The 26,503-nt window shown below is 40.6% G+C and overlaps 1 protein-coding gene across 4 annotated transcripts in view; it reads right to left on the reverse strand.

Annotated features, from left to right (window-relative positions):
• The window catches only part of KIF6 (kinesin family member 6), a 417,257-nt gene that overhangs the window by 191,381 nt on the left and 199,373 nt on the right, over positions 1-26,503 (reverse strand). For all 4 annotated transcript variants that reach the window (XM_087858216.1, XM_045786292.2, XM_045786295.2 and 1 more), the window contains one exon: positions 21,949-22,164. In XM_087858216.1, the coding sequence (XP_087714342.1) occupies positions 21,949-22,164 (216 nt within the window). The remainder of the gene's footprint in view (positions 1-21,948; positions 22,165-26,503) is intronic.

A 26,503-nucleotide genomic window follows, 5' to 3' on the forward strand; every position in this document is an offset into this window, starting at 1 on the left:
TCACAATGCCGGATTTCGAGCTGTACTACAAAGCTGTGATCACAAAGACAGCATGGTACTGGCACAAAAACAGACACATAGACCAATGGAACAGAATAGAGAGCCCAGAAATGGACCCTCAGCTCTTTGGGCAACTAATATTTGATAAAGCAGGAAAAAACATCTGGTGGGAAAAAGACAGTCTCTTCAATAAATGGTGCTGGGAAAATTGGACAGCTACATGCAAAAGAATGAAACTTGACCACTATCTCACACCATACACAAAAATAAACTCCAAATGGATGAAAGATCTCGATGTGAGACAGGAATCCATCAAAATTCTAGAGGAGAACATAGGCAGCAACCTCTACGACATCAGCCAAAGCAACCTTTTTCATGACACATCCCCAAAGGCAAGAGAAACAAAAGATAAAATGAATTTATGGGACTTCATCAAGATTAAAAGTTTCTGCACATCCAAGGAAACAGTCAGAAAAACTAAGAGGCAGCCCATGGAATGGGAGAAGATATTTGCAAATGACACTACAGATAAAGGACTGGTATCCAAGATCTACAAAGAACTTCTCAAACTCAACACACGAGAAACAAATAAACAAATCAAAAAATGGGCAGAAGATATGAACAGACACTTTTCCAATGAAGACATACAAATGGCTAACAGACACATGAAAAAATGTTCAAAATCATTAGCCATCAAGGAAATTCAAATCAAAACCACACTGAGATACCACCTTACGCCAGTTAGAATGGCAAAAATAGACAAGGCAAGAAACAACAATTGTTGGAGAGGATGTGGAGAAAGGGGATCCCTCCTACATTGTTGGTGGGAATGCAAGTTGGTACAGCCACTCTGGAAAACCTTGTGGAGGTCCCTTAAAAAGTTTAAAATTGAGCTACCCTATGATCCAGCCATTGCACTACTGGGTGTTTACCCCAAAGATACAGACGTAGTGAAGAGAAGGGCCATATGCACCCCAATGTTCATAGCAGCAATGTCCACAATAGCTAAATCGTGGAAGGAGCCGAGATGCCCTGCAACAGATGACTGGATTAAGAAGTTGTGGTCCATATATACAATGGAATATTACTCAGCAATCAGAAAGAATGAGTTCTCAACATTTGCTACAACATGGACGGCACTGGAGGAGATAATGCTTAGTGAAATAAGTCAAGCAGAGAAAGACAACTATCATATGATTTGTCTCATCTATGGAACATAAGAACTAGAATGATCAGTAGGGGAAGAAAGGGATAAAGGAAGGGGGGGTAATCAGAAGGGGGAATGAAACATGAAAGACTATGGACTATGAGAAACAAACTGAGGGCTACAGAGGGGAGGGGGGTGGGGGAATGGGATAGACCGGTGATGGGTAGTAAGGAGGGCACATATTGCATGGTGCACTGGGTGTTATACACAACTAATGAATCATCGAGCCTTACATCGAAAACCGGGGATGTACTGTATGGTGACTAACATAATATAATAAAAAATCATTATTAATAAAAAAAATAAATAAATAAAAAAATAAATAAAAAAAATACTGTCAAAAAAAAAAAAAGAAAATAATATGACAAAGTGGTTATGTGAAGTAGCAAAGATTATGCAGCAAAAAATGTAGAGAAAAAGTATCAGAGGTGTGTCAAGCAGTTAATCAAAATATTATATTTTTATGATTTTGTTACTTGTTAGCTTTTTAAAATTTATAATGTGCTATGATGCAGTTCTTTTCTCATCATTTCATAAATATTCAGTTTCATAACTACTTTTGAATAATTAATGTTGAATATTTTTCTTAAAAAGGAACCCTCCCCCCAATGCATAAGCTTCAGGTCCCAGGAGACCTGGATCCTTCTCTGATAGTGGAATCTATGAAAGGGCTATCTAGATCTAGGAGTGCAACATGTAAAATGTCAGCAGGCTTTTTTCTTTTTAAAAATGTTATTTTTTGTTTCCTTTGGGAGGTTAAATGGCTCAAATAGGAGCAAATTCCTGTCTTTTCCCCTCCTGGTACTAACTGTGAACTAGACTCTACCCCCAAGCATTAGCATGTAGGCAGAGAGATTGAAAGAAAACTCTCTTTCATGTAGAGCACAGAGTTGGAAAAAAATGTGAATGTGTTCACTAAATGTCTATTAATCACATGCATACGTAAATATAAAATGTATAAGATTTAGGGGTGCCTGGGTGGCTTAGTCGGTTGTATCCAACTCTTGATTTTGGTTCTGGGTTGTGAGATAGAGCCCCAAGTTGGGCTCTGCACTGAGTGTGGAGCCTGCTTGGGATTCTCTCTTTCCCTCTCCCTCTCTCCCTGGCTTGCATGATTGCGCTCTCTCTTTCTCTCTAAAAAAGAAAAAAATGTAAAAGAAATAAAATCATTTAAACTTCAATTAAGTCCACCAATATTTGCCTTGCTAATAAGCATATATAGAAGCCATATATAATACTCACATAGAAGATGCTATGAGACACATTCGATTATCTCATTTATGAAACTACTTAGATGAAATTTCCAAAAATAATCATCCAAAATCAAGACTTTTTATCTGGAGATAATTCCCCCTACTACTTGGTTTAACCATTTTCAGGTTAAATGAATGGATAGACAAATGGAAAGTAACAGTACTAATTTGAACATCAAAACTTGACTAATGATGGAAAAATCAGCATTGTTTTCACTGATGATTAAAGTGAACAAACCAAAGAACAGCTTAAATCATTTTGTTATGTTACATTGTGATAAAGCAGATCGATAATAAAATAAATGCTCTGAAGCCTCAACTGGAAAGAAAACCATGAAACCTAATAATTTTCTTTATATGAAAAAAGGTTTCTTATATAATGCACATTAAACACATGAGGATTGGAATGAGGTAGGGAAAATATTTCAATTATGAGGACTGGATTTCATTCTATACTTGAGGCTCTTCTTATAAGCTTCATTCTATTTGTTCAGACAGAAGGGCTTTTTCACATCTTTATCAGACCCGAATGTCTAGAAACAGGAGCTCAGGCTTTCCTAGTTTAGGGGGATTTAAGAAGGGAACTAGGTGATGTCATGAATAAAAACCATATTGGAAGATGAAAAACAGGAGTTTAGCACCAACGTAGGCCTTCCCCATGTTTGATGTGGACTCAGATAAAGCTGGCCCACTCCCCTTTCCTCCGATGGATCACGGTCACTTGATGCTGTGGTCTAGGCCCCTGCCCCCTGGTGTTCTCCAGCTGTCATCCTTCACAACTACTTTCTGGCCACAACTCCTCCGTGTTTACTCCCCTGGTCACTGCTCTCACTTTGATTCCTATCATTAAATCTTTGATGCATTATCCCAAGGAGAAAAAGAAATTTTCCTTCACTAACTCTCTCAAATATTTTTCTCTTGCCTTGTACCTCTGGTCTGACAACCCAGGATGCAATCGACAAAATCATCACAAAGTGATGTAGGGGATGCCGTTACTTTATCTCTTCAACCACAAAAAGGGAAGGAAAAGCCATGAGGAGGCCCTCCCCACTACCAGCCAACTATAAAGAAATATCTAGCAGATCAGATTGCTAGGTCAAAACTTTATGACAATAATTCCATCAATACAGGAATGTCTAAATCACCCGTGATGTAACCACATTTATGCATCATTTAAAATGACTGAGGTGGATCTATATGTATGAAAATGAATGAACCTGCAAGACATATTACGGAGTGAAATAAAAAGTTTCAGAATGACAGCATTTACTACAATGCAAGTTTCATGAGGGCAAGGATCTTTGTTTTATTTAGGATTTAATTGCCAGCACCTAGAATAGTTCCAAGACAGAGAAGACACTTGACATTTGCTGCATATTGAATGATTATTTATGGAGCAACACACAAATATATTCACACAAAAATAATGTTAGATTTTCTCTATGGATTTACTATCTATATAAATAAAAACAGGTATTCATATACAATAAACATATAAATATATGTATATTATTTATATATTTAAATATATTTATATTTAAGTATATTTATATTTACATTTAAATATATAGATAATATGTATTACATAAGTAAAAATTTATATTATTTATATATTTTGAATTATGTATCATCTCTATAAATATAAATATATGTACTATATATAAGTATATATATGTACATATACATATATAGAAAAAGGAAAATTACACACACACATATATATAAAGAAAAAGAGAAAAATGATCTCATACGCACAAATCTGACTGGGGAGGTAGGGATTGAGAGATTGGAGTGGGTTGTCAAAGGGAAGTTAGTGCTAAGGTTTTAATTATTTTAAAGGAAACTATGTGCAAGTATTACTTGTAAAATCAAAAGTTCTATGGCATCATTCTTGCTAAGCTATGTAGATGTTACAGCCACATGCGACATATAAGAAACTCACGAAATCCTTCTACAGGGTGCACACAACAAATTTAGGGTCTCTCTTGATAATACACTTCTCAGATTTCTGCACCTATTACCAGAAAGCCAGCTCTGGTTGGTTCCCCAACCCCTTTCCTGCTCTTTCCTGATGTGGAGTGAGCCCCGGGAGGAGGGAAGGTAGGAGTCGTCACATTTCAGAGTGGTCCACTTCATTCTCCTTGCTCTCTCACTGTGCCCCTGTCCTTTTCCCACTGGCCAGCATGCTGCTTTTCACGCTTCTGGAAAACAGGCCCTCACCACTAAGTACCCTGAGCATGTGTGCAGTTTCCTCAGATTACCTCTGTTTATCTTACCAAAGAAAGGAGGCGACTAAATGAAACACACTAAGGTAGAATGATAGATCTTTCTAGCTTAACCTTCTTAAGGCTGTCATCCCATTTACCCATATGAAACTGAAAGTAAAATGATATCAAGCTTAGAAGAGTAGGAGGGTATTTGGGGCAGAGCATCCCTAGCCCCCACCAGAGGTCTCTACTGTTAGGGACAGGGAAGGAAACAGAGTCCTATTGAGAATCCAGGCCGCAGCAGGGGCCGGCTGACCATCTTGCATCTTAACCTTTGGCAGATTTGGGTTGTGACAGTGAATGACACAGAGTGATGGGAGTCCCTCTCTGTGGACACGTTAGATACCACCCATAGCACTGCCACCTACTCCACTTGGTGAAAAATGGGGTTTTCAACCCTGGAGTCAATCTTCTGTCAAACAAAACTATCCCAGAAAAATGGTTAATTGAACAGGGAGGCAATGAGTCTGGGATAATGAGGTCCTGTGGGCTCTGTTTGCTAATGGCAAGAACTGATTATTTCACACAGCATATGTAACTAAGATGGAAGGGGTAATGAGCAATGAAGTTATGAAATGAATATGCTAACCAATTAGGTTTTTACTTCTGCTTAAATTTTTTAAAAAGAGCCTATATATTGTATATCCAAGCTAACATAATCAGCTTAACAAACCTTAATGAATTCGGAGAGAGCAAGAGACCACTAAATTCTGTCTATCTCCCTGTAGGGCATTATCAAAAACCATCTTGGGCCTTGGTGAGAAAAATCACACACACACACACACACACACACACACACACACACACACACAATCACTTTTCCATGATCTCATACATATCAAATGCTGTTCTGCTCCTGCTTGTGTTTGCAGAATAAAGCAGGTCGCAGGAATTCATTGAGATCATAAGGGCCAGATAAACACTAGAGGACAGCAACCCAGTAGCTTGCCAGACTTAATGGAGTGGAACAAAATTGAAATTTAACCTATGAGTCAGTAAATCAACCATTTAGATAGTTCTGGACCAGTAAGTATGGCAGGACATTTGCTTAATTTAGTATGGACTAAGAAGACTAGACCAGGATAGGATATACTAGAAAAGCACAAAGGACGAAAGAGTTAGTATGCACACCATGTGTTTTGTGTGTGAGTGTAGTGTGTGTGTGTGTGCACAGTGTACTGTGTGAGTGCCTGCGGTGTTTGTGCATGAAAGTATATGTACACACACACATATTTGCACAGCTGTGATTGATGGAATGATTTAGTCACCCCGTGCTAAGTGATGAGCATTGCAGACTAATGGTTTAAAAGGCTCAATTGCTCTTCCTCATATCAGTGGACTGTAAAATTCTAAGGTGACATATCTTACTGTGAGTTTTACTGTAATATGGGAGAACGACTGAGCAACATAGGACTTGAAATATGAATTACTATACTACAGTCTTGTAAAAAGAATATGCCAGGCGTTTGCTTGTGATTGCAAATATAAATTTCTAGTGAAAGAAAAAGAAAAAGACACCATACCTACATTCAAAATCCAGATGGTGCTTAAACTCAATTACATCACATTTAGTAATGAAAGTTGAAGGCCGAGCCCATCGCTACATGGCACTTCTTGGGATAACCATCGCCTGACTCCCATTAAACTCCTGTGGGTGAAGTCATGCACATGCTGCAAAATGTCACTCAAACCACTCAAATGGTCGATGTCGAGCTCTAGAGAAATAAAACTCCTAAAAAGAGATTTGTAAACACATATCAACAGCACAACTGGAGAGGGGAAACTAGTGATGAGTTGATCTCCATCACGCAGTGAAGATGGGAACGCAAAGTGTTCAATGTTAATATCCCTTGTTATACCTGTCAACTTCACAAAGGCTATGATGTCATGCACACAACTGAGCTCTGGAAGCTTCTAAGTCTGGCTGCCTCGAGAAGTTCAGAAACATCCACAGGCTATCCTGATTGTATGGTTGGCCAAGTTAGAGTAGGAATACTTCCTTGGAAGAAAGTACTATATATGATCATTCTTCTTTGGCTTTTCAGCTTGAGGAAACTAGATTCAGAGTATTTCTGGGCATCTGAAAACCTCCAACAGAAATTAGCTACATTATTAATGAAAGCATTGGTTATAAACCTTATTTCCAAAAATAACCATATACAAATCACTGGGCTCTAGGAACACACTCACAATAAGATACGGAGTTTATCATGCCATGGTTTGAGCCAGTTTTGGTCACTGACAATAAATCTGAAGAATAAATAGCTGGATACAGTAGCATTGGTTGAACTCTACATGCAGCAAAATATGTTCATGTGGAATACTGCACAACAGGTGCTTTAGAGAGCGCAAGCATCCCGTGAGATACTGACGGGAGTTCTGAGGCAAAAGTTTAAGAGATGCTATGTACTGTAACCCTCCTGTCCTCCTGCTAGGATCAGAAACTTGGCATTCCACCAGTCTAGAAAGAGACAGATATGGGACAAAGGATAAAGAACTGCAGTGTTTGGTGCTAGCATGAAGATCAACTCCACTTCCCCCCCAGCACACACCCTACCCACACAAGAGCCCTGCAGCAGTCCTGCATGCCAATGGACCCACACAGACCCCCTATTCCTCTTCTGAAGCAGTTCCTTAAAGGCTGTCTGGGAACCCTCATACCAAGGAAACATCACAACAAAGAGAAGGGTCAGGGGTCGCCTTGTCAGGTAAAATACAAGACTGCCCAGTGAAATTTGCATTTACGATAAAAACCAAACTTTATTTTTGAGTATAAGTGGGGCCCTTTCACTATTTGGGACACATTTACCCTAAAAAGTCATGCATTATTTATCTTCTCTTTTTTATTTTCTAAATCTGGTAACCCCAGCCAGAAGGCACACCTCTTCTATCAGTTTTGGGACAGTACTCAACACAAGTTTATGAGGTTCAAGATATTCAGAAAATGGCTTGCTATAGGAGTCCCAAGAAATCTCTGTTCATCAAAATGAAGTAGAATAACTGAAAGCAAAGAACTTACCAGAGTCACAGAATCATCACTAGAAATTAGGGAACTGGAAGATCAGCGTGACATGCAGCTGGAAGGAGTGAAGTAGTTAGTATTTCTGCACAAAGCTATCTGGCTGAGGGAAGTTAAGAGGTAGAGTAACAGGTGACAGAAAGCTTTTCAAGTGATGACTCAGGGTCTAATCAAAAGACAACCTTCATGTGTACAGTGGAGAAAGGCTCATTGTTTCCCAGGTGGTCTTTGTAGCCACACCTGCTCTGCCCCTCAACATATATACGGATTGTAGTAAATATCAATGACACAACCATAAAGAAAACCAGCTGAATTTACCTGTAGTAGGAGCAGAGTGGTACATTCTGGCTTGGGTTGTCAAAGCAAGTGATAGATGTTTTACAAAGATCACGTCTTATGCTACCAATAAAGTCAGGGTTCATCTATCATGTTTCCAAAATACATTCCCTGCTGAACATGGTGACAGAAACTATTTTCATCTTTGTTGGTATAAATCCCAGAAAATCATATTTGAAAAAAAAGTGCTGATGAATTCTTAAACTCCATGGTCAAGGCAAATGCTGTAGCTCAGTGCAATTATTATCTCTCACCGCAGGAGGAAGTCTGATTATATGATGGCCAGAGGGAAGTACAGAGTTAACTTTGTCAGATGGGAGGTTTAAAGATTCTCAGCTCTGTGCCTGACCCAAATCCAGCAGACCAGAGAAAGAATTTTCTTGATTCAATTCTATTTTTCTTGCTTTAGTGTCTTTATGTTACCTCCAGAGGGGGCTCTGAGGAGGCCTCTGAACACAAGACCTACTTGGGAGCTTACAATTTAGGAAACACAATACCAAAATTCTAAGTATCTGACTTAGGAATGACCCATATCTATAAAGCCACAAAACTACCACTGATGCGAGTGTCCGCATCACTGGGAGAGCGGCTGCACTGCTGGAATTAACCAGGACTCCGTCAAGAGAAGAACATGTGGGAGACATACAAACTGCCCCGCCACAATGTGAGGAAAACTCTACTATAGAATTTCCAGGGCCTTTCCAAGATTTCCCATGCTGCACCTTTGTTCTAAGCTTGAGAAGGTCAGAAACTTCCTGGGTCTTGTGTATTTCACTCAAAGGGGAACGTTCCAGAAGCCAGCTGATCTTTCCCCCCACCCCCATTCCAAAACATCATCCAGGGAGAGTTCATGTCAAAGGAAATCATCAGAAGCATATCATTTAAAAACCAATAAGAGACTGAATCTGAAACACTTCCCAGGCCTGTAGCCTCAAGGATAATCAATCCTACCATGACTTCTATCCCTATCATCTTTGGCCACCCACAAAATGCAAGCCCCTGCAGGGAACTGTCATCTCACTTATTATTCTTTACTTCCTTGCCCTACCTCAATGCCATTCCACCCATTCCTCCTTCCACTGCTGGCCTCCCTGAGAACCTGTCCTACTCTGCTCTCTGGACTCCACATTCATTGTTAATTAAGCTCTCCCACATGCTCACCATTTTTATGGAATATCCCCTCAGCTCTTTCTCTTTAGTGAAATCTGACTTTTCCTTTGAGGATGGATACTGACTTATCTGGAGCCCTCTCAAGTGGAGGATGTTCATTCTCCTGTAGTGTAAATACTGGAAGGGCCAGAGACAGTGTGGCCTTTTTCTGAGTCAACAGTACCATTTCAAAAGCACTATTCTTAACATCAAGGCCCAAATCTTTCCTCCTCTGAGATTTGTGCCATTTGGTCCTACTACCCACTCCCTCCGATGCTGCAACTTAAGGTATATATTGGTCCAAAGAGTGAACAAACCATCCAGCTACCCTAAGTAGAACTTGGTCTCCTGGCTCACAGTTTTCTTTCCCGCCCCATTTCCTGCCAATATCCTAAATGACTTCAACACCCACAAAGAAACTCCATTTAACAACGCTAGCTTCAAAATTCTTTCACTTCCAATGATCTCTGTGACTATTTCTGCCTCACTTCCTTTCCTCCCACTCTTCAGTCTGGTACAGTGAGCTTTCTGCTCCCTCACTCTTTGAAATTGCTTTGGCAAAGTCACTGATCACCTCCCATCCAAATCCAATTGACTATGCAGTTCTTATCTAACTTGACCACTCCGCAACATCCAACACTGTTAACCACATCCAGCTCCTTGGAACACAACCTCTGATAGGGCTTCTGAGATCTCACTCTCTCGACCCTCTCTTGCCTTTCGCAGTACTGCTTTGTTGGTTCTTCTGCTTCAGCCCAACCCATTAATATTGGGAATCCTAAGTGTTTTGCCTTCGGTCCTTTTGTCCTCTTTTTCCTTGCTACCCATCTCACTGGACCATCTAATTCACTCTCATGGCTACAAGTCAGTGATCCATGTCTCTAACCCCTTGCCTTGAGCCCTAAATCTGCATATTGACTAGCTTAGACACTTCCATTTCATACTCCTTCTCAACATACCCATAATTTGATGAATAAACCCTCCTTCTAGACCTGCTTCCCTTCATGGTTCATAGTCTTGATAAGCTGGGAGTCATCCCAGATTGTTCATCTCACCCTCATTCCAACCAGTCACAGTTAGTTCTCCTTCCTGTGTACCCCTAACATTTTTCTCATCTTTTCAATCCCTACTGTGGCTGGTTTGATCCAGGCTCTTATCATTTCTTTTCTTTTTTAAAGATTTTATTTATTTATTTGACAGAGAGAGGCAGCCAGCGAGAGAGGGAACACAAGCAGGGGGAGTGGGAGAGGAAGAAGCAGGCTCTTAGTGGAGGAGCCTGATGTGGGGCTCGAACCCAGAACGCTGGGATCACGCCCTGAGCCGAAGGCAGATGCTTAACCACTGCACTACCCAGGCGCCCCCAGGCTCTTACCATTTCTAACCGTGGCTAGTACTACTACAACATCATCCATTCTACCTTCCCTCTAGTTCCCAGTTTATTCAGCACATTGCCATCAATGAGCTTTCTTTAACTGGAATATGCCATGTTACACTCCTATTAAAAAGCTATAATGGAGCACCTGGGTGGCTCAGTCAGTTAAACGTCTGCCTTTGGCTCAGGTTGTGATCCTGGGGTCCTGGGGTCAAGCCCTACATCAGGTCCCCCACTCAATGGGGAGCCTGCATCTCCATCTCCACTGATGCTCTCTCTCTCTCAAATATATATATATATATATGAAGCTATAATGGCTCCTAACTGCCAGGACAATTAAGTCCTAAATTTAGAAGTATGGCTTTTAAGCTTCTCATGAGCTCGTCCTTCTTCAGCTTTAATTCTTTGTGAACATGATCTTATCCACACAAACATTACAGTCCGCTGAAACCAAAGCCTTGAACCATCATAAACATTCCATGTTCCACACCTCCATACTGTTGCCTGAGAAGTTTCCTAGGTGCTCTGTCTTTTGCTTTCCTCTTCTACTCATTTTGCCAGACATAAATGTGATTACTCTTTGAAGATTTTGTTCAAATACCACTTCTTCCATAAGTTTTCCTAAACCTACCTAGAAAGAGTTGACCATTCCTCGTCCATGTCCCACGGCACTCTCTGTGCATGTTCACTGCAGGTCCTCTTCTAGATTGTAAACCCTTTAATAGGTACTGGGGCTCATTCACCTAGCATAATAACTGGCACATAGTTTCAATTCAATTGTTTATCAAATAAATTAATAAGAGCCACTGCTCTTGCAGCTAAAAATAGTCCTTCACACTTTCCAGAGCCTCTGTAGGAGAACATTTTATACTCTTCACATCATCTAGAATAGCACAGCACTTCGTGTATTTTATAAAGCAAATATACAATAAGTGAAAAAGTAATGTTTTACTGCCAAAGTTTGGGCAAGACTTTGCATGGATATGCGTGTGTCTACATGCATGTGTGTGTGTGTGTGGGGGGGGCATGCTTCTGTTCCTCTGCTGCCAGAATGAAAGGGCATGTGTTCTTGACATCCCAGGTAGGAATGCAGAAAATATTTTATCATGAAAACAATGCTAAAAATAGTGATTGGATAACACAATTCTTATATTTATTCAGCCTAATGAGTCATATTAGTACAGAATGACATTACGAGCTATAAGTAACATAATTCAGCTAAATGAAGCACCATATTGGTATTTTGGATACACTGGATAACTTATCCACCTTATTTTGGATATACTGGATAACTTATCCACCTGTGGTGGATACTGTGATGTGTCCTCCAGATACCCCTTCAAGAATGAAGGACTTCGAGAATAAAATAACTAGAAATAAATTTAACCAAGGAGGTGAAAGACCTACATATAGAAAACTATAAGACATTAATGAAAGACATTGTAGAACACACAAATAAATGGAAAGATATTCTGTGTTCATGAATTAGAAGAACCACCATTGTTAAAATGTCCATGCTACTCAAAGCAATCAACAGATTCAATGCAATCCATATCAAAATTCCAATGGAATTGTACAAAGAAATAAACAGACTTCATTAAGATACAAAGCTTCTTCACAGCAAAGGAAACAGTCAACAAAATGAAAAGGCAACCTACAGAATAGGAGAAGATATTTGCAAATGGTATATCAGATAAAGGGCTAGTATCCAAGATCTAGAAAGAACTTATCAAACTCAACACCAAAAAAACAAATAATCCAGTCAAGAAATGGGCAGAAGACATGAACAGACATTTCTCCAAAGAAGACATACAAATGGCCAACAAACACATGAAAAAAATACTCCACATCACTCAGCATCAGGGAAATACAAATCAAAACTACAATGAGATACCACCTCACACCAGTCAGAATAGCTAAAATTAACAAGTCAGGAAACAACAAATGTTGGCAAGGATGTGGAGAAAAGGGAACCCTTTTCCATTGTTGGTAGGAATGCAAGCTGGTAGAGCCACTCTGGAAAACAGTATGGAGGTTCCTCAAGAAGTTAAAAATAGAGCTACTCTACAGCCCAGCAATTGCACTATTAGGTATTTACCTACCCCAAAGATACAAATGTATTGATCTGAAGGGGCCCCTGCACCCCAATGTTTATAGCAGCAATGTCCACAATAGGCAAACTGTGGAAAGAGCCGAGATGTCCATCGACACATGAATGGATAAGGAAGATGTGGTGTATATACACAGTGGAATATTGCTCAGCCTCCAGAAAGGATGAACACTTACCATTTACATCGACATGGATGGAAATGGAGGGTATTATGCTGACCAAAATAAGTCAATCAGAGAAAGACAATTATCATATGGTTTTACTCATATGTGGGATACAAGAAACAGCACAGAGGATCATAGGGGAAGGGAGGGAAAACTGAAGGGGAAGTCATCAGAGAGGGAGAAAAACCATGAGAGACTCTTAAATATAGAAAACAAACTGAAGGTTGCTGGAGGGGAGGTGGGAGGGGGATGGGGTAAGTGGGTGATGGGCATTCAGGAGGGCATGGGATGTGATGAGCACCGGGTGTTTTACACAACTGATGAATTTTTGAACTCTACATCTGGAACTAATTATGTACTACATGTTGCTTAATTGAATTAAAATAAAAAAATTTAAAAACACCCAAAAACCAAAGAAATAAAGTCATAAAATTTGTATGGACTTGTGCACGTGCACACATACATAGACACACACACACAATGGCCAAAGCAGTATTAAGAAAAGAAAACAAAGCTGGAGGCATTGTGCTCCCCAATTTCACACTATATTACAAAGCTATAATAATTAAAACAATGTGGTATCGGCATAAAAACAGACATATAGATCAATGGAACAGAATAAAGATCCCAGAAACAAACCCTTACATACATGGCCAATTAATTAATGCCAAAGGAGACAAGAATATGCAATGAGTAAAGGACAGTCTCTTCAACAAATGGTACTGGGAAAACTGGACAGCAACATGCAGTAGAATAAAATTGGATCACTATCTTACAATGTACAAAAAATTAACTCAAAATGGATTACAGATCTGAGCATAATACCTGTAACCATAAAACTCCTAGAAGGCAGTAAGAATTTATGAATCTGACATCAAAAGCAAAAATAAACAAGAGGGACTACATCATACTAAAAAGCTTCTGCACAGCAAAGGAAACAATCAACAAAATGAAAAGGCAACCTACTGAATGGGAGAAGATATTTACAAATCAAAATTCTGACAAGGGGCTAATATCCAAAATATAAAGAACCCATACAACTCAAAAGCAAAACAAAACAAAACAACAAAAAACCCCAACAATCCAATTAATAATGGGCAGAATATCTGAATAGAATTTTTTAAAAGATTTTATTTATTTATTTGACAGAGAGAGAGACAGCGAGAGAGGGAACACTAGCAGGGGGAGTGGGAGAGGGAGAAGCAGGCTTCCCGCCAAGCAGGGAGCCCAAAGCGGGGCTCGATCCCAGGACCCTGACCTGAGCCAAAGGCAGACGCTTAACGACTGAGCCACCCAGGCGCCCCTGAATAGATGTTTTTCTAAAGAAGACATACAGAGGGTCAACAGGCACATGAAAAGATGCTCAGCATCTTTAATCATTAAGGAAGTGCAAATCTAAAGCACAATGAGATATCACCTTGTGATATTGGCTATTATCATAAAGACAAGAAATAACAAGTGTTGGCAAGAATGTAGGAAAAAGGGACCGCCTGTGCATTGTTGGTGGGAATGTAAATTGGTGCAGCCATTATGGGAGACAGCATAGACATTCCTCAAAGAACTAAAAATAGAACCACCATATGGTCCAGCAATTCCACTTCTAGATATTAATCCAAAGAAAAGGAAAACACTAACTCGAAAAGATGTATGCATCTCTGTGTTCATTGCAGCATTATTTACAATGCCAAGATATGGAAATGACCTAGTGTCTATTGATGATGAACGGATAAAGAAACTGTGATAGACAGATACATAGATGGATAGATAGATAGATAATTATTCAACCATAAAAAAGAATTAAGTTTTGCTACTTGTGATAACATGGATGGAATGACTTCAAGGGCATTATGCTTAGTGAAATAATTCAGACAGAGAAAGACAAATACCGTAGGATTTCTCTTATATGTGGAATCTAAAAAAACAAAACAAAACAAAACAACTCATGGATACAGAGAATAGATTAGTGATTACCAGAGGGGGGGGATGGGGGTTGAGGAAAATAAAATTTAGGGTGAAAGGTAAGAAATGAAGGGCTTATTCCTCCAGCTCCTAAGAGTACATAAGCAACAAGTCCTCAGCTGTCAACCCCCTGGAGATTTTCTCAGCTGAAGAAAACTGCCTCATTCAAAGCCTTGCCTCCTTCCAGGGGCAGGCCCATATTCAATGACTGACCATCACGAAGGTAGAAAGGCCCTGTCCCATTGCCTCAACTTGGGACAACTCTGAAGGACCCGCTCAGCGTCAGAGCCCTTGAGGCCTTTGTCAGGACTGCATAACAGCTCAGCCTCTCCCTCTGCCAAGTCCTGCATCCTTCCTCTTCTTTCCACAGCTGTTGGTCCCAAGGGCCCTCTCCAATAAACATCTGGCTGAGGCTTTGCTTCACAGGGAACCTAACCTCCCTGTCTATGGGAGAATGAAATCTGAGCTCTGAATAATCCACTGAAAAATTAACTTTTGAATGCAATGTTTAATAAAATGAAAATGACCTGTGTTCTGACCCAAACTTCATATTTATGATCCTTTATCTTAGAGCCAAAAGATAGGGTTCCCATGCCCAGAACCATCGTTAACTTTCTGTTGCATACAAGTATATCACTTTGGGCAACTGGTCCTCCATGACTGTTTGGTTCGGGTCCTCTACCAGACCTGAGTGCTGTCCCTTCTTACTGCAAATTTTGAAGGAGATTTGAAGGTATCCCTCCTATTAGAAGAGTCAACTTGCTTGAGCAGGCAATATTCCATCTACTCTATTAATGTAATGGAATAGAAATATTGCCTTTCATCCTGAACTTCAGGGCAGGTGAGAAAGATGGCATTATCTCAGAATAAGAATCTTCCTACAACCAAGTAGGGAAATGAGGATGTTGGCCTGAATTTTACCTTATTTCTCTTGGTGATTCTAGAACAATACTCATTCATGCTAATGGAAATAAACACACAAGCAAATAATACTACCTAGGCAAACCTTTTCCCCATTCAGGTTCATTCCCTCTGGCTACAGCTTCTTCTACCCTCTCCTCCTTACTGCCATCAACAGTCCTCTAGTCATTTCACTGAGCACTTGGGTACTGGGCCACGGTCTTCCTCTATCTACATACCTAACCCAGCAATTTTAATGTCCATAGGCAATAGGACATGCTTCTTTGATACCTCTAGTTCTTTGATTCCTTGCCATACTCAGAATCTATGTTCCCCTTCCTGACAAAACTCTTTCCCCAAATAATATGAAACTGATGGTTGACTAGGCTACAGTTTTGGAGGAATCCTCAAATCTCCAGGCCCTTTAATTGAATATTCTCATTACACTAAAAGACAGCTCTATCTACTTACTTATCTCCCTGACTAGATTAAATATTCTTGGGATGTTCATAGATGACAACTTCCAAGATAGATAGATAGATAGATAGATAGATAGATAGATAGATAGATAGATGATAGACAGATAAAGGCACATGGGAGTTCACGGGTGTCCGTGGAATCCAACCGAATGTCGGAAGTTGAGTCCCATCTAGGGCCATGCTGCTTTCCTTTAGAAAACACATTGACTCCTATTTGTTTGTTCAGTTTTTAGGTTTGAAGACCTTTTTGGAATCACAAAGATTATCAGATAAAATAAATGGAAATGGGGGTAAGCCTTGATTTTAAACTTAAAACAGAGATCTGTTCTCAGTTTCCCCCCTCCTCTTTCTCTTTTTTCACCATCATTTATTCATTTCATCTAATCTATGAACCCTTCAAATAGGAGGGATGCAAAGATGCATTTCTCAGAGGTAGTGCTCAGAGTAATCTCAATACTGTGCTCTACAGAAGTGACATTGGCCATGGAGCTACAGAGAGGGCAATGATCCATTTACTGACTGTCTCTTTAATTGCATTTACAGGGAAATGAAAGGACAAAAGTGTGGTCAGTTCCAAAAGAGAGGGTAAGATGGATCATGGGAGATTTGAAAGGCAAGAGGTGAACTTTTGTGCCTGAGGCTTGTAACAAAGCAAGTTGGAAAGGATCTTAGAAAACCTCATCTCTATTCTTTTTCTCTGGTTTTATGGGTGAGTTTTGTTCTATCGATTTCTCTCTGAGCTCTTCTTTTCAACTTAGTGGATGATGGGAGTATATGAAACCTTTGTAACAGTAGCTTTTGGTCCAGAGAGCAATTCTTTGAGCACGAGTAAAGCAACTCAAGGAACGGACTCCAGGCTTGATGCATCATGCCAGAGAAGTGCCAGCTTCCCAACTCCTGGCTGTGCCTGTAACTGCATCCTCAATGCCAGAAGAACTGGGAAAACCAGGAAGAGGGAGAAGAAAGGGTTGTTTATGCCATGGAGAACTGTTGTGGACTCCCTCTGTTGTATCTTTTCATGCTCCTTGCCTCTTCTCTGTTTCCATCACTCCCACCTTGTACTGTTTTATTTCCTAAACCATTTACTCACATCTCCAGGCATTTCACCTCCAAGATACTCTAAAGATTTCTTCCACAAATACTTTACCAGAGCACAGGTATCACCGTGCCCCCTCTGTCTTGGTGGTTCCCTGCAACCCTATGAAGGCAATTCCCTAGTGAGGCATTCAAGGTTTCATAACACGGTAAGAAATTGAATATAAGAAATTAAAACAATAGGAAAGCATAAAAAGTTAAAAGAGAATGTTCCCATCTATTTCTCTACTCCCTCTCCCTGAAGCAGTCATCCCAACAATTTCCCACTCATTTTTCTAGCCTTATGTCTTTGGACTTCCTGTACCTCTTCAAGGCCCCAGCTAAATAAGTACCCTTGCCAACTCTACATATTTTCCCTTGCTTTCCTGTTCCCAAGCCTTTACTCATAATATTCTTTAAATCTGGAATGTAATAGAATGTTCTTCTATCCATCTTTGTCCAAATTCTACCAATTCTTTGAGACCTAACTTCCATGTCACTTGCTTTATAATGCTTTCCCAATCCACTTATTAAAATCCCTGCCTTCTCCTTTGACTTCTCACAGCATTTCTTCCAGCTCCTGTGTATAGCACTTGTTACTTTATTCTCTTCTCTTAGGGTACCAAGCCAGCCTCTGCTATTTAAATGTAAGCTCTCAGGGGCAGAGACCATTTCTCAGTTTCCATTGGTCCCCCCTACCACCTCTACCTTTGGAGCTTCCATGCACATAGTGGGGATTCAATAAATTCTTAGGAGTAAATAAGAGAAAAGATCCTGGAGCCCCCAAGCTGTGGCTTTGGCTTTCAACTCACCTTTTATTTATTTATTTATTTATTTATTTATTTATTTATTTAATGTTTTTTTTTTTATTATATCATGTTAGTCACCATACAGTACATCCCTGGTTTCTGATGTAAAGTTCAATGATTCATTAGTTGCGTATCAGTTCACCTTTTAAAATGCCAGTGGCATCACCTGTGATGAGTGGGTTCTGTTAGCATCCCAGTTAAAGGATTTGGTGAATCATCAGGGGCTTTTGGAATACTAACTGGTTCCAGGTGACTATCTGGAACACACAATCAGAGGACTAAAAAAGTAAACAACAACAAAAACAACAAAACCCCAAAAAACCAAACAAGAAAACCAAACTATCAAAGTCCTACTATTTTAAAGAGAAACATATGACTCTTCAAAATGTGGAGCTGAACAATCCCTCTCATTACTTCAATGAAACCAAAACAGACATTTAACCTCCAAAAAACCCAAGAAGCCCCAAAGCCCCTAACCTTCCTTCCTCTGCCTTGGCAGGCTGCTTGCACAATGACTGTGTGGGGCTCTAGAGTGAATCATGAATTTGGTTTCATTTTCTTTTAGTACAAGAAATTTGAAAGAAGACATTTTCAGCATCAAGTGAGGGGGGTGAAGGCAAGAAGGTGGAGGATCATCAGAGTGGAGGAGGTCAAATCTACTTGCGTTCTGCATTGAAGGCAGCCCAGGGGATGCTTAATAGGAATTGACAACACCTACATACGGCAGAAATCTTCCAAAACAACATGATTATTAATTTTTTTGTATGTGGCTTAGTTCACACAAGCTTCTTGTATAAAATAATGCAGTCATAAAAGCCTAATCAGCTCCTAGGATCTTAAACATTGTGATAAACTATCCCATTACCTGTTGCTTTGTGGCACTGATTCATCCACAGCAATTTCATCCTATCTGTAGTTTTGCCAAAAAATAAAATCAATCCTTCATCAGTCCCTCCTCCAAATGCTTAGATCATTATCAATCCATTTGTGAGCTTATTCCTATTTAAAGTCATTGCTAGAACTATATCCAACAACAGTTAAAACAACTCAAAAAGCCTTTCAACTCTAAGGCTTTTCTCCAAAACTCTTTTACTTCATTCGTACTTGGCCTTTACAAACAATTTCCATTATTTTTTTTTTCAGTGATTTTCTATTCAAGTAAACTTAATTCATTCTCCAAACAAAACTACAGGCTGTCTTGATAGTAGTATCAAGGGAAGAGAAGGGTTACTGAAAAAGTTGACTGTAATTATGAGTTAGGAGAGAGATTATGAGAAGCTATGGGGAAGAAGAATTATGAGAAGGGAGATGGTGTGGGTAAGAGAAAATAGAAACAGAAAAGGTCTGGCACACAGCAAGGGGCGGGGCAGTGATATCCGAGGCCACTTCTGCACAGGCATAATGGTGTGTGTCTTTGAAGGCCAGTGAACAAACAGTTCCTTCCATCATGAGCACAGTAGTCTAACGTGGATACTGACTGCGACCTTTCCTGTCAGTAAAGATGCCAGGCTCTGCTCTCTATAGCCAACAATGTCAACTGTTGTACTGTTCCTTACCTCCACAAAGAGCCTCACCAGCCACCCAGAGACCGGAGACCCATCCTCACCCTTACCCCCACATCCGTTAGTCACCAAGCCCTGCTCACTCTCCCTCCTAAATCCTTCGGATCCCCCCATCTTTCTCCCATCATCCCCATCCTTTGGCCTGGACCACTACGCTACAATGGCCTTCTAATTAGTCATGCATACTCTGTGTCCTCTGCCAATCTGTTCTGCTACATTACTCAACATGTCTTCCCAGCCTCTCCCTCCCCACCCATCTTGGCCTTTTCACTTCCTAAAATGCTCCTTTCCAACACAAAGGCCCCAAAAACTATTCAAATGACTCCTTCTGCTTACAATATTGCTTCCAGCCACACTCCCCCCCCCCACGTCCCTTTTGGGATCTTTCTGATCTTTTTTTTTTTAATAAAAAATTTTTATTATGTTAGTCACCATACAGTACATCCCAAGTTTTTGATGTAAAGTTCCATGATTCGTTACTTGCGTATAACACCCAGTGCACCATGGAATACGTGCCCTCCTTACTTAACTTGAGGTTGGGTTCCCTGGTATGTGCCCTATCAGCAATACAGAAGTGTACTTTTATAATTAATTGTTCAAAGCTCTCTTCTCTGTCAGTCTCTAAGTGCTCTGAGATCAGAGGTTGTGTTTGTCCTCGTATGCTCTTATAGAATATGGGGGTAAAACAAGAACCTATAGAATAAGGATTAGATGAGTTAATTCAATTGGACAACTTTGAATAGTACCTGATATCTATCTATCTATCTATCTATCTATCTATCTATCTATCTATCTATCTATCTATCTATCTATCTATCTAGGCTATGTAAGCTGTAGCCATAATAGTAATAATTAGCACGGTATGTGGAACAAAGTGTGTACTCAATAAATATATGTTGAATGAATAAAGGAATAAATAAATTGATGGATGAACTAATGAATTCACCAATCCAGAGGGCCTCCTTTTTTTTTTAGAACCAGCTGTTACCCATAACAGAGTATAGGAATGCTGTACGGAAAACAATCACAGAGAGGAATAATTGCTTTCCCTGTCTACTGCCACCATGATAAATGGTAAAAACAGCATTTTTGGTTTCCTTTGATTTTGAATTTATTCTACTATGTTGCTAAATAAATACTCAAAGCAAGAAGATTTAGAATTAAGAGATAAAGGGATATAATATCATGAAGTATATTTCCAGGCTTCTCAATCTTGTCTTTATTGATTAAAAAGTATCCTTCTTAATGAGTACCATCCTCTAATTATTCCCAAGCTAAATCCTTTAGAAAACCATGTACATCAGGTCACCCATACCAACAAATATTTATACAGAAAATTTCAACCTCTGTTGCCAAAAAGGGAAGGTTTCCATCCCTTAGTTCTAGTACATTCCATATTTCAGATTCCTCAATGTCTTCAAGAGAAAGGCATCCATCACATGACTGTACATCATTCTCTGCTGGTCTAACAGAAAGAGAAAATAACACAAACCAACCCAGGCCTCCAGCGTGGTTCTGAAGCTGCAGAGTTGACATACTGATCAGAAGCTACAAGTGGGGAGAGTGCCTCTAGTTGATGCAACCCTGTCAAATCCTACTATCTGACAAAATTTTGTTTGTTTCTTATCCTTTAAGTCAGACTGTGATAATATTTTTAAATTATTTTGCTGCAGATAGCTTATTCTGATTTAGAAATAAATACTGTGTCATCACATTGGCAATGCAACATCTGTCCTTATTCTTTCACTCCTCTATCAGAGGAAAGGTTTTGTTCCTTCCTCTAACTTTAACTTTTCTCCTGTTGCCCTGAACCCATCTATTTCTGTCTCTGGGCTCTGGGACAATTCATACTTTGTGTTTTCAGTTCAGTCATCAATTTTGGAAACTGGTATTTAAGAGACTTGATAGTTATAAAAAATAATTATAACAAATAAGTTGTCATTTCTTCACCCTTGCATATCTAAAACCAAGAAATGCTATGCTGAATTCCATTATAGAGAATGAGGAATGCCAGACTTGTTTCTTTTTTTTCCTTTTAGGAGGAACCTTACTTGGGGATTTTTGTTATTGCTGCTACAACTGCTGCTGATACAACTTTAAAACCTCAAGAAATATTAGTAATAATAACAACGATAAGAATTACAATGATGAATAGAATGATAAAATTATAATCATTTCCATGTTTATTCTACTTTTTCTATAGATGTATAACTTATGATAGCCTATGTTTTCTCATTTAAGCCTATGTTTTCTATACTTAAGATAATTTATAAGTAAATATAACTGACCTGTTTTACTGTGGAGCAAACCGGATCTGTACCCAAAAGTGCTGATGTCCTGGACCTGTGTGGTTGCTGAGGATGGCAATGTCTTCAGACCTTCTGGGTTCCAAGGTGGGAAGGGCGAGCTCTGTGAGTGTCTACACTCACTTCTACCCATGCTGGGTAAGTGGAGAGCATCTTGAGCTTTCTTCTTTTCTTTCTTTAGCATATTGACCAGAATATCTGAAACTTGATTTAAGGATTTAGTGACTCATGCTAAGTTGCAATGATCAAAGCACTAATATTTCAGTTGAGGTTAATATTCCCAACAATATTTGCTATTTGTCATATGGTAAAGATCGCTTCTCGGCCTTTTGGCTAAGATCAAGTGTCATATGGTAAAGAGACCACTGAAGGAAGACTTCAACTTCCTGAAGTCATTTACCTACTATAGACAATTTAGGAAGCAACTGATCTTTCAATATGGCACCATTATATGAAAAATTCGCAAACCCCAAGGTCTTTAAAGTGTTCTGAGTTTAAACAGGTAAAGACTTAAAATTCTTTTTTTTTTTTTTTAAGATTTTATTTATTTATGTGACAGAGAGGCAGCCAGCGAGAGAGGGAACACAGCAGGGGAGTGGGAGAGGAAGAAGCAGGCTCCCAGCGGAGGAGCCCGATGTGGGACTCGATCCCAGAACGCTGGGATCACGCCCTGAGCCAAAGGCAGATGCTTAATGACTGTGCCACCCAGGCGCCCCAAGACTTAAAATTCTTATGTAAGGGTTTACCAGAAATAAAAGGAACACTTTGTAGGAGCAGGCACTGGAGCTACGGATGTATCTGTGAACAAGTAAGACTTGAATCCAGGATGCTGCTCAGGAGGCAGCAGGAGGGGTAGAGAGGGAGAACGCCAGAATCCACCCAACTGGCAGAGCAGCCAAATCAGTCTCGGTGGCCAGAGCACCCCTACATCCAACACACGTTTGCTTAGCATACATTTGAATGGGACTTACAGACACTTAAAAAAAAAAAAAGTCTCTAAATTTTGGTCCCAAATGGAGCTGAGAAGAAGTGAATTCTTGGTACGGACACATTATTTTACAGTGCACCTTCTGGTGGGCCGCTTTGATACTCTGGGAGCACTGAGGAGGAGCGATAACTTCACTGCCTGCCATCCTCCTTTGCTGTTCTTTTGGGCTCAAGATGCTGAGAACTCTAAGGGATTTCTGCCATCCCTGAGAGAAAAGATAAAATCCTTTTTCAGAATCTCAGAACTCCAGATGCATATGCTGTAAGTGGAATTGCAGGCCTCCACCATCCCTAGAGATGGCATCACTAAAATAGGAGTGAGGAAATATGGAGGTGGTGGAGAGAGACTTGGATGTTCTTGGGCAAATCTCATGGGGGTCATTTGATTTCCATCTTCCTCTTCGGCTTTGACTCCAACTTCTTGGAGATTTCCAGAAGCATACTCACTCTTTCTCTCAGAGTCCCTGATGTGGCTTCCAATCTTTGCCTCAAAAAGTGTGTCCTTACCAAAGAGGGTGTGTGGGCCTTGGCCTGGCAGAGAGGAACAGTGCTCTGCCCACAGCTTCCACGCCTTCTCGTGCGGAACTGGTTATCCATAGCATCAGATGCCTCCACCAGTTCTCACACTGCAATGGCAACCTCCATTCACTCACCCACTCGACAGTGTGCAGTGGAGCTCATACTATATGCCAGGCACTATTCTAGGCAGAGGGAAGGAATGATGAAAAGGTAGACTAGTTTCTCACTCTCACAAAGCAGATGTCCTACTGGGGAAAGTCAGATCTCACGCACATGTACCGAAAGTTAGAGGATGAAAGGATAGCTAATTTTTAAAAGATCAAGAATGACTGAGTGGCTACTCTACATTGGGGACTCACAAAAGACTTCCTAAGAGTGACATTTAAGCTTAACAACAAAAGGCAGCAGCCAGAGGAAGAGTATGCCAGCAGAGTTCATGGCTAGTGCTAAAACCCTCCGGAGAAGGGCCTTGTCAGTGGCTCCCAACGGGGGCTGTATTACCACCCAGAGGGCATTTGGTCATGTCTGGAAGCATTTCTGATTGTCATACTGCAGTTGGGGGGCAGATGTTGTTATTGAAGACCAGTGGGTAGAGGCCAGAGAGGCTGCAAAACACCCTACAATGCACAGGGGAGCCCCCACAGCAGAGAATTATATAGCCTCAAATGTCAAAAGTGCCAAGCTTGAGAAACCAGGTGTTAGAACACAAAACGACACTGTGACCAAAGTCTAACACATGGGACAGAGACATAATCAATGATATCAGGGGCTTGGCAAGGGCACCATCACATAGGGCCTTGTGATATGGAGTAAGGAGCTGAGATTCATTCTAACCGGCCCTGGCAGAATTTAACCAGAGACAAGCAGCGTTCTGATGTACATTTCATAAAGATCAGAGTACAGATTTATCTCCTTGGCTGCTTTCCTTCTTCCCACCTTTCCTTTGTCTTCTTCCCCTGCCCATTTCATTTAACTTGGGCCTTTGTTGTGCGGGGTCCTGAATGACATGCTGTTACATGTTTGGCGAAGGGGTGTCTGAACTTCACTCAGGCTGATAATGTCACTGAAATGACACCATTTTCACTCCCTTCCCAAGAAGAGCATTCAATGTCGTTCACTGTCATTTGGTTGCATTACTGTCTTTTGTTGAGCTCAAGTATTACCGTTTTTCCCATATACCAGATCTTTCTCATTCTTCCTGTCAGTCTTCACCTTGGTGGTTCTACAAATGAGATGTGAAATTTCCTCCACCCTGACTGTGAGAAACTTTGAAATTTCAACAGCATTTCTTGGTCATTAGCCCTTCATGAGCACAAGCTTTGTGATGAGTAAATCTGAGCTGCTATTTTTCCTTCTGAGTTTGCCCATTGTCTACAGTGTCCTATCTCCCATCATACCACACTATGTGCTCAAAAGTATTCAAAGCACTTTCCAGTAACTTACCTTACCAGCTTTGCTCAGCACTGTGAGGTTGGCAGGGAAGGCTTTATGGTCTTACTACTGAAGAGTAGGAAACCGTTCCATTGAATAGCTATGGAGCCAATGCAGGAAGAGCTAGCATGTCAACCCAGGTGTGAACTTTAAGTTCAGTGATCTTTTCACCATGGCTCCTACATGCCATCATTTTGAATATGAGTCTCAGAAGGAGGAGACACTGCTCAGGTCATTCCCAGTCCATAAAGAATCTAGGGCAGCCCCACATGACCAGTGGTACCTGGATGTGGTGGTCAATAAGGGAGATGATGTATGTTTCTGTGACCCTCTCATTTAAATAAACATACATGCGCAAGCCCAGACTGTTTCTTCGCTGTCATATCTCATCTCGTACCTCCTATAGGTACACACATTCATAAGCCCAGGAGGGGATTAGGAAGTTGGTAGCAGTGTTTAGGGGAGAAGATCCTAAAATAGAATAAAGGCTTGGAAAAGAAGCAGAGCTCAGACTAGGGCTGGGGCCAGGCCTGAGGCCTGAACTGGGAGCATCCCTGGAGCTGGACAGGGTGAAAGAGAGGGAAAGGAATGCAGGGTGACCCTGTGGACAGCAGTCACAGACAAGGCCTCGCATGGGAGTATAATTCGCAGCTGAACCTACTGTTGCTGGCTGGATAAGAAAGCAGCTAAAACTCACTTGGATCAGGCGTACAGGGTCTGCTAATACTCAGATAAAATTAGAGACCGAGGTTAATCAGGCAGCGTGCCTACCTTGTGTGTGGTTTGTTTTTACCTCTTTATTACTGGATGTCTTTCATGTAGGTTATTTTTATGCATTTTTTAAAAAGATTTTATTTATTTACTTGACAGACAGAGAGACAGCCAGTGAGAGAAGGAACACAAGCAGGGGGAGGGGGAGAAGAAGAAGCAGGCTCCCAGTGGAGGAGCCTGATGTGGGGCTCGATCCCAGAATGCTGGGATCACGCCCTGAGCCGAAGGCAGACGCTCAACAACTGCGCCACCCAGGTGCCCCTATTTTTATGCATTTTTGCACATCAGCTGCAGCTAAAAGGCCCTTTAGTATTTTTTTAAAATGAACACAAATACCTGTTGATAACTGACTGAAATAACTTCTTGTGCACGTTCAAAGTCTGCAAATGCAATGAAAATGTCAAATCTTTTACAAGAAGCTTGACAGATAAAATGAGAAACAAGACCCAAGAAATGCTGGGGAGACCTGAGGTCTAAGCCACCCAGCCTGTACCTGGAGGCAGCTCCCAAGGGCTGCTGGCACTTGGGGCACCCCAAACACACTGCCTCCTAGAGCCAAAAAGTATTCCATCCTGAACACGTATCAATACTTGCTTCCAAATTTGGGAACATTTGTTAAGTGGAGCCTAAAGCAGTAGATCTGGCTTTTAAATAAAAAGAAGTTACATTTAAATCAATCTCTGCTCTTCATAAGCTAAATACCGTTTGTCAGTTTTCAGCCACCATTTGAGTGCCGCCCACACACCAACCACAAATTCTGGGCCCTGGTGAGGCTGTGGTCAGCCCAGTGTCCGGTCAGTCAGCTAAAGATAACTAGCTAACTTATTGG

This window comes from Ursus americanus, chromosome 32 (assembly GCF_024610735.1).
Source record: "Ursus americanus isolate L20-20 chromosome 32, mUrsAme1.1.p, whole genome shotgun sequence".
Lineage (NCBI taxonomy): Eukaryota > Metazoa > Chordata > Mammalia > Carnivora > Ursidae > Ursus > Ursus americanus.